General features: G+C 37.7%; 1 protein-coding gene across 1 annotated transcript in view; it reads right to left on the bottom strand.

The window, feature by feature from the left end:
• Positions 1–5,651: 5,651 nt before the first annotated feature.
• The window catches only part of LOC118330276 (NT-3 growth factor receptor-like), a 12,995-nt gene continuing 8,580 nt past the window's right edge, over positions 5,652–10,066 (bottom strand). The window contains exons 3-4 of the mRNA XM_035664762.1: positions 9,950–10,063; positions 5,652–6,340 (exon numbers count right to left, since the gene is read on the bottom strand). Coding sequence (XP_035520655.1) covers positions 6,155–6,340; positions 9,950–10,063 — 300 coding nt within the window. The 3' untranslated portion in view covers positions 5,652–6,154. The remainder of the gene's footprint in view (positions 6,341–9,949; positions 10,064–10,066) is intronic.

Genomic DNA, 10,066 nt, shown 5'->3' with positions numbered 1-10,066 from the left:
AAAAAGGACACAACTATTCAAAGATGAAGTAACTTTTAATGAGTCAGAATCATACACAGAGCCACCTTAAAAGTTCCCTACATCTCAGCTTTTTAAAAAGACATTATATAAGTTGTCAAATTATTCTAATACATAGAGTTATAAATTATAGTATGAAGACAGATATACAACACGTTACCCAGAGAGAGAGAGAGAGAGCAGAAGAGAAAGACACTGACTTATTATTGAGTAATGATGTACATATTTAGCTTAAATACGTATGGGAGACATGATGCAGGAAAACACTTACAGGAAAGAGAAGAGTGAAGGAGAATGAGAATAGACAGTACATAAGACAGAAAGGTTGAATAAATTGCATGGAAAGAGAGTCCAGGTGATTATAGAAAGAACAATGAGCCTGGAAAAAAACTGAACAAAAAAGACTAGAAAATATATGACTGAAGAACAAAGAAAAAAATAACCCTTTCCCCTCACCATAATGGCACTAGAAGTACTTAAAGAATAGAGCTCAGACTCCTTCAGTGAAAGCTTAAGGCTGTGATCATACAGGACACATTTAGCAGCGTAACAAGTCTGGTTTTAATATTTGAGAGTTTGCTGTGTTTTGCACGGTGAGTTTGTCCTCCAGGAAGCTGGCATGTACTAGCACGGCATGCTTATAGTGCTTTACAATACTGTTCTGAGCAGCCAAAACTGTGTCAGGTCTGCTGTCAACAGAAGAAATCAGAAAACTGGGTCAGGTTCTTGATGGTTGTTCCAGGCCTGGCTTCGTCATTTAAAGTCCTTCAGAGTCCTGATGGCTAGTTCAATTATTATGCCTGCACATGGTAACTTTGATGTTATATGTTGTGTTATAAAAACAAAATATCCCCTAAAACATTCATTGCAGATGATTGGACACAAATGTGGTCCCCTGCAAGACAATCAGTAGGCTGCACATTGATCTATCACCCCTCCCTTCACACGCTGACTTTCTGCCTCCCTACAAGGAAGGACTTCTAAGGGGCCATTCACATGTTGCGTTGGAAAACACCTGGAAAACGCCAGCCACACAGCTTTCGTCCTTTTAACCAAGGTGCTTGGGAGGATGCACTACTATCACGCCAGTCGTTACTAAGCAAAAGTCACAACAAAGACACATGGATTACTAGCAGCATAAATCCCTTGCTTGATTTATGTAGACAAAAGAAAAAAAGCATCTTCAGTTTAGCTGATCTTTCAACCCGATGTTGTTACATCCTTGCTCAGCATGTCCTATGGAGGCAATTGGTATATCCTTGTTACATTACCTGTTGTGCGCTTGCTGCGTTCTAAAAAGTTAAGACTTTTCCATATCAGTGCGCCATGGACAATTCCAAAAAACAGGGTTAACTGTTAGGGTTAAATCACTTAGCAACAAGGTGGATTGTACAGTTAAATGGCAATGGATAAGAGTCATTCAGAAAAAATCTAAACTTGGATTATACTCCAAAGTCTGTCTATATAGTCAGTACTGTTTGGGGCAAATAACACTCCAGCAGTCAAATTCTAGTGAATAATGCAAGGCAAATTTCTGCATCCCATTTAGTCTGATAAATGAATAATTAATTAATTTTTAAGTTACATTTTGATATAACTAACTATAATATCATCAGTGCCTGACTATGGACTTTGTTTAAATTAAAATGTTTGCAAATGCCATTGGATTTTATCACAGATTATCTCTTATGTACTATGTATGTAGTATGGAATACAAATTAATAATTAAATAATTACAACTAAAATTACCATCAATAGCTAGTAAGTTGAAAGATTTGAAGCTCAACATGGAAGAGGTTGGAAGAGGTGAAGGCCCACTGTTGCAATTTTGTAACTTTTTCACATCCTCCAGGAACCAAAAAAAACCCAAATAAATTGTTTTCTTAATCAGAGTAACTGTTTTAAAAGCATAAAAAAAAATCCACATCAATAAAATCAATGCTTGGGTTGACCAGTCTAACATGTCTGACATCTGACATCACCAACCTCAGGGGTGTGAGCACACACTGAACTACCATTACACAAGGCCCCTAGGACTCTGTACCACAATAATAGTGGTATATAAATGCAGACTGTTTCTAAGCCATGTCCATGCTACACATCAGTGCAAAGCACCTGAGCAACTAGTGGGTAAAACATGTCTTCCTGGAGGACAGTCAGAAAAAAAACATTTACAGTGAGAGAAAGATGCAATGTACCGTATGTGCCATGAAGTACTGACCCACCAGATGTGTGTTTTTACATTCTCATCTTTTCCACTTTTATGCACAACAGACTTTTTCTGTAGAGTGAAAGACATGAAGCTTTGAGTTGCACATAAAACTGAAGAGCTACTGAACCTTAGACAAGTTTCCTGTGCCTGCTAAAACTACATCTTCATAAATATGAATACTTATGGAATATAACTGTTTAATGTGGATACACTTAAATCAGAAAACTGTGTGTCATACAATAGTTCTTGAAAGGGCTTAGAAAGAAAGAAGCTGGAAAAGTTCACACTCTGGGCAAGGTTTAATACAAGCACCTCTGGCTCTAAGATAACTCCGGCCCTATTTTATCCTGACATTGCAGTTTTAATTTATACATGAAAATATAATTTTGTAAAAACCCAAGACCTTACACAGGTGTTAGCAGAATTAAGCAAAGCATTGAGATCAGATCTACCCGTACTATCTCCCTAGGCTTCATGGACATTTGCATGTTCATTACAGCTCCAATGCCAGGTAAAAATTTGAGTTGAGTTGAACTATTTTAGCACAAAGGTGCCTTTGAGAAACAAGTTCTTAGACAATAATATCAGATACATTACAATCTAACATCATTACACTGAAGAGTATTACAGTGGCTTACATGTAGTATCTCACACCTATCCGACCACGGTAAGCTTTTCTCAGTCTTTTAACCCCGAGGGACAGAAAACTGCAGCCCTGTCTTCACCTTTAGACTGACGAATAATACTATTATGGCTATCATTTATGATAAAAAAAACAAAGATTTGTCATTTTGCTGTAAACTTGACTGATTTACAGTTTAGCATGGGGTTTCATACCTCAAGCTTAATGGAGTGATAATTTTTGATTGTTTCATGACATCAGTTGAAAAAAACGTAGTCATCGGGTAAGTGAAGTGACCGGATGTTAAAACCAGTCTTTCCTTACTGACCCAATGTTTTGCTTTTGGCAGAACATCAAACCTGTAGAGCATGTCTAGCCAATGACCCCATGCCCTAAATTGTCATTCCTGGTGAGATTGGACCAATGGCATTGTCCGTAAATGGATGTATTTTAAAACATTATGATTCTCAGATAGTGAGTGAGGAGCAAATCTAATACATAAGGAGACAGATCTGGATGCTTAGTTGAGTGAGTGAAGCTAACTATATATATTAGCAGTTTCTGGCCTCTCAGAGTAACAGTGCAAATCTGATCAAAATGAATTGCAAGCCAGGTGGCAAACTGTATTATTTATGGCACAGTTTGATATTTTGGGAAATTGTTTATAAAAACCATGCCCAGGTGAGAAGACAGATTGAGAATTGTTGTGTACTTTTTCCATTTTTGTGGGAGCTAGGCTAGCAGTTTCCTCCAGCTTCCACTCTTTATGCTAAGCTAGGCCACACACCATTAACGGACCCAAACTGATTAAACTGATACCAGTCTTTTTTCATCAGTCTCTGGGTGGCAAATGGAAACAAAAATAAATCCCAAAATGTTTCTGATCCTAGTACTTGCACTCTGAGGTTAAACACTGGCCCACTAACTTTACATCTTCCCTCTACTGTCCTGAATCATACATTACAATCAAATGACCATCTAAAAGTACAATGAGTAGAAATTATTTAAATGTAGATTATGTTGAAAAGACATTCTATGAATGGATAAAGTAAATAATAACTGTAATTACAAACGGAAAGAAATATTATCAAAATATCTATTGGTTTTTACTGAACCATATAACAACACATCAAGAAGCTAAAAAAAAATCAACCTTGAGAAAAGGAAATAAGTTAACATATCTCAAGATGTAGAGATTTACAGTATATACATTCTTTTTGAAAGTAACATGATTTTGTTTATTGACTGATAGCTCCGTCGTTATCCTTTCAGTGCTCTTGTGTCTGGAATCTGACATCATAGTGGATCCACTACATCACACTACACAAAAAGGCCTATTTTTAAAGTAACCCTTAAAGTTTACCTTCCAGCCAATTGTTGTCTTTTAATGGTGATCAGTTCTGTTCCTATCCAGTTGCAGATTATTCCAATGGCTTTGGAGCATGGCACGAGTCCACACTTTGATTTAACATTTAAAAAAAAATAAAAAAATATATAGAATATGTATTTTCTTTAAAATGTTTAAGACGTTCTTGTCGAGCTGCAAAGTATACAAAAAACCTTTTTTTCACCATTAATTTTTTGCTTTTTCCTCCAGGGGTAATTTTTTCTGTATAATTTTCATCATTTTATTACTGTTTTTTGAGGGTTTTTGTAATACACAGAGTGCTGAAAGTAGGTTTGTTTGTAAGAAAGGAAGGTTTGTAGCTAGTGTACATTTTTAAGCAGGTAAACAAAAATGCTCTTATTTTAAAAGACTATTTTTTGAGTTCCGAGTGTTTACAAAGAAGTAGGAGGCACTTAGGTCCATCTCTATGGTGACAGACAGTCTGGCCATAATTCCAGGCTCAGGATTGGAAGGTCTGGTCAGGTTCTTGCAGAAGTAAAGAGCTCAGGGGGCTAACATGAGGCCAGGACTAGAAGGTGTATCTATGAAGGTTTTGCAGATGAAAACTATAAAAGCGTGCTGACATTGGACTAGAACTTCAGAACACAATGACTGCTTTCAAGACATATTTGATTTATGCAGACTGTCCTTTCTTGTTGAACAAATTCCTTAATGTTTGATGAATAGTTTCAAAAAATGTAATCTGTCCTACAGATGGTTATGTGAACAGTGCATTTCCTTAACATTAAACCTGAACTGCCCGGTCTCTTATTTTTTGATAGCTCTCTAGAATCTGGTGGTTTACTTTGTCAGCATTGTGGCCTCTTTCTTTAACAATTGTATCATGGCAATGCTTGTTTCAGGAGTAGTTGTGCTAGAAAAGGTTCCACAATGTTTTTTAATAAGAACCACAAGTCAAAGAGTATGATCACCACTTTGGAATGAAAAATTCCATCAGAAGCAGACAACTGTTTCACTCCTGAAACGTAGGTAATTAAAAATAAATAGATTTAATTAACACACATTTAGTACTTCGAAACTGTAGGGAGTCATCATGATGATATTATAAAGATGTTCCAGAATGTTTGCCATGAACACTCTCAAGTTATACATGAGGGACAGTCCAATCTGGTGAAGTAATAATGGCAACTCAAGATGTGTAAAATTCTAGGCAAATAATCCAACTGTTTTACTGAGAGGATGGTTTACTGTGTGATGAACAGGCAGAAATACAACCCAAATCAGGACTAGCAAGTAAGATCACTCTAATTTAGGATTTGAGAAATTAAGATAAATCGAGCCAAACCACATCTAAAATGAAATATTTGTAATTTACTCAAACTAGGCCAGGCTCTACCAGACTAGATCAGGCTTTATCAAGACTTAGGTAGAACCAAAGCTGCACTGATTTAGACAAGGTGAAATGAGGAAATGATGGTACCTAAATTATTAGGATAAGAAACCATACCAGACTAGTACAATCAGGTCAATCCAGTTCAGTCCAGTTTGATAGAATCCATACTTCATAGTCAAGTATTTTTAGCCATGAGTTAATTCAAAAAGGAGCAAGACTGGACCACACAGGACTGGACACAACCATTTAGGTAAGATCCAAGACATTTCCTTTGATTATAATGTGATACAATCCAATGTAATCCCGTTCATTCCAATCCAGTTAAACACTTCACTTAAGACCATTCAATTCAGTCCTTACATGTCAGGCAGTTGGAAGCAAGGTACAGTCCATCCCTAATCCCTCTTCACATGGTTTCATCACTTACTGTGCTGTGAGTCCAGACCAGACTTCCACTTCAAGGTGATCCATTTCCTTTTGATCAAGTGAACTAATTTCTACTCCAGTAATGATCTGGTCCAACCTAAAATACATTCCATTCCTTTCCACTCGTATCCTTTTCTATCCAAGTATATCCAGATAGACTGGTGTGGCTTTCATCAGAGTAAACAGCATCTTCTGGATGTCCTTAATGTTGAGGCGCTGTTGTGGCTCCCTCTGCCAACAGCCCAGCATAATATCGTAGACTTCTTTGGGACAGAGCCTGGGGCGCTCCAGTACCCTGCCTTGAGTAATGCACTCTATCACCTGGGAAGACAGAGACACATGGTTAAACAAGACACAAATACTGCCTTGTGCAAGAAAAGCTTTAGTTATGCAAGTATACATCACATGTAAAGTGCAACACAAAGTGCTGCACCATTTGACAGGTACATGTAGCAGACACTGGAACAACTGAAGAAGTAGTCCTGGTACAGTAGTTAGGATGTCTACAGAGGGAATGGGATAAAACTGCTGCTTTTCTGGAGAGTTGACACATTGATGCTGGGAAATAAGTCTGTAGCAGATCTTGACACACTTACATCTAGTAGCATTGAAATTAACCTAACATACATGTTTTAATGGTTTTGACTCAGTGATTAGCACTGTTGCCTCACAGCAAGAAAGTCCTGGCTTCGATCCCAGGCTGGGGCAGGGCCTTTTACATGTGTGGAGTTTGCATGTTGTGTGGGCCTCCTCCAAGTGCTTCCGTTTCCCCCACCATCAAAACAAAACATGTATGTTAGGTCGATTCTCTAGTCAGTGCTCTTGACCAAGGCACTGGCTCCAGAGTCGGTTCCTCACATGCAGGCTGCCCACTACTTCTGGTACTTACGATGGGTCAAATGAAGAGAATGAATTTCCCTATCGGGATCAATAAAGGATAACTAAGAAAGAACATGTACATTCCCCAGCTGGGAATCCAGGACCTTCTTGCTATGAGGCGAAAGTGCTAACCACTGAGCCACCATGTTGCCCATTTACTCAAATCAATTAAATTTCAGTTTTATTTTTATAGCACCAAATCAAATCAAATCAAATCAAATCAAGACACTTTTTACATAAAGCAAGTCTAGACCTTACTTTTTATAGATACATAAAAACATTATTTCCATTAGGGTAGATGATAATGGCAATGATTAAATAAACTTCATATCTGCTGCTCTCCGCTGTCAAAGAGGGTCTATTATATTTTCCTAATTTTTAGCACTTTTTGCAAGAGCTCCATTTCCCCTTTGTTTTCCTCTGTGCAGTCATTTAAAAAGCCTTTTTCCACATGTAAATGTCTTCCCTCAGGCCATTAAACCAGGAACTGAGGGTAGAAAAAGAAACTTAGAACCTAAGCTGTTATGCAAAGTTGTACATGTTTGTCATAATAGTCGAAAATGTTACAGAAAGAATCTATTTCTCAAAACTAAATAATATTCTAGACACAATCACAGATCACAGCCACTGCAATGTTTTCAAGCATTACTTTTGCTTTTGAGTGTTTATCTGACTTTCAGCCGTTAATTACTGATATTTATAGAATATATATAGTAAGAAACAGCCATCACAGCAAACATTATTAGTTATATGTCATCTGAAAAAAATAAATAAAATTTCTCTAGCTCTGCAGCCTTAAAATGTGCTTACATGACTGCATTTTAACTTTTTGATTTATAACTGAAGTTATCTGAGGACACTTTTCAAATAAAGCAGGTCTAGACCGTAGTCCTTATAAAGACAGAGAGAGAGACAGAAGGACAGAGACAGAGGTAAAGACAGAAAGACAGAGACAAAGGTGCACAGCAACAACAGTAGCAACAACTACACTAATAGTATTGACATGGTATCAGCCATGACATGACCGCTCCACATTAAAGAATATGTCTTTGCCAATGTCATTACAGAATTCAGTGTTTCTACAATCAGTTCCATTCATTCAGTCACAGCAATCCCTGGCATTATCTTACTTACATTAAGATGTGTTCCACATTGACAGTATGTAATTAGCCGACAGAGCCTCTGGGTGAATGAAAGTGTTTTAAACCTGTATTCTTTCTAATGGCCAGTAGGGCCATCCATCATCCATAGAGCATGATGTTAATTTTGTAAATCATGGTCCTATTTAGAGTAAAATAGAGGATAAAGCAGGGTATGCTTTAGGGCGTGGCTACCTTGTGATTGACAAGTTAATCTCAGTGAGTCTGTGCAGCTCAATGCACCAAACTCAGATCAAACTGTCACACTAGGTAGTGCTGATCAAATATGAATCAGTATTCTGTTACTATGTTGACTTTTTCTCTCTTGTGTGACAAGTCGTCATTGTTTCCCGGGGCATCCACTTCAATCTCTGCTTGTGAACATTAACGATACCTGTATGAGTTGCTAGAATTATGCCGGGCCAAGTGTTAAAAGCCTTACAGTGGTTCAAAGGGTACAATCACTCCTTACCTGAAACATCTCCAGGAAGTGTTCATTTTCATTGACAGTAGCTTAACAGAAGTGCAAAAATAGATTTTTTATTGACCTTTCCAGGAAATGTTTTTGCCACAGTCTGTACATAATCCCATATACTGTATACACACACAACATTAACACAAGATAGACATCTAAACACAGAACATTTGTACATATATTCAGGTATTTACACGTAACGGCTACCGGGGAGTTTTGTTGAGTAAAGCTATGGCAGAAGAAGCAGAAGAAACTCCTGCCATAGCGAGCTCGTTTACAGGCCAATGATCTGTATCTGCGCCCGGGTGGGACCAATGTGAAAAATTGATTGAGGGGTGTCTGGGGTCGTGAGCTATGATGTGTGCTCTGCCTGTGATGGCTTTGCTTTTTTCATTTACGTAAAGAACGCTGCAGCACGAGTACTGACAGGAACGAGGAAAAGAGATCATATCTCTCCTGTATTCCTGTGTCTCTGCACTGGCTCCCTGTAAAATTCAACACTCCTCCTCCTTACCTATAAAGCTCTTCATGGTCAGGCCCCTTCATATCTTAAAGAGCTCATAGTACCCTATTACCCCACTAGAACACTGCGCTCTCTGAATGCAGGACCACTTGTGGCAGAGCAGAGAAGCTAAATGCCTTAGTGCCTACTGATTCAACTATTACTACCAGGTGCTGAACTTGCTGCTTTTCTGGTCCATCATCTGTTTTGGAACAAAAAGTGCATACTCACTAAAATGTCAGGAATCTCCCTACACTCACTCAGTGATGAAGGATGAGCAAGCCGGCAGTGTCAGAACATATTTCCCCCACAAAGACGAAACACCCCAGTGCTTCAAGTAAAATTTGAATGTAATTGTCTTTTTCAAGTAGTATTCCTATATTCAGTGTGGGAATAAATCCCATTAATACCTGAACATTTGTAAAAGAACAATCAACCAGTTTCATATGCAGGTCCCTGAACCCTAAGGTGGTCACAGAAAATAGTCTCTAGTTGTACTCAGCTATAACTAATCTCTTGATACTTTATTTTGGTCAGTTATACATCAACATCACTGTGTGGGAGTTCTATCAACCTTTTATTACAACTTGGTTCTAATTTCCATAGTTTTGTCATTTTGTCAACTTGCAAGATAACAAGCACACAAGATCACTTGAGAATCCATCTTGCCAGGCTTTAATCTAGCGTTTAGTTATTTTGCCTAAAAACAGTAAAGTATAAAGTCTGAAAATGATCAGAATCAGCTTTATGTTGAATATGTATGAAAAATGTCATATCATTAAATCCCAAATTCCAAGAAATATTTGCAAGGTTTTAATAACATTTTAATAAATTGGAATTTTCCACTAACCAAGTTTCTATTGGTTGGTAATAATAAAAGTTCAAAATTAATGCAGACTTATACCATACATATATATGCATAAGTGACAGTGTACCTCATTATTGGCGAGCTGGAACCATGGCTGTTTGCCGTAAGTAAAAATCTCCCATAGGATGACTCCGAAACTCCACACATCACTCTCTGTGGTGAACTTCCTGTACATGATGCTCTC

This window comes from Morone saxatilis, unplaced genomic scaffold (genome assembly GCF_004916995.1).
Source record: "Morone saxatilis isolate NCDOM2014 unplaced genomic scaffold, NCSU_SB_2.0 Contig2, whole genome shotgun sequence".
Lineage (NCBI taxonomy): Eukaryota > Metazoa > Chordata > Actinopteri > Moronidae > Morone > Morone saxatilis.
This window is presented reverse-complemented; position numbering and strand designations above follow the sequence as displayed.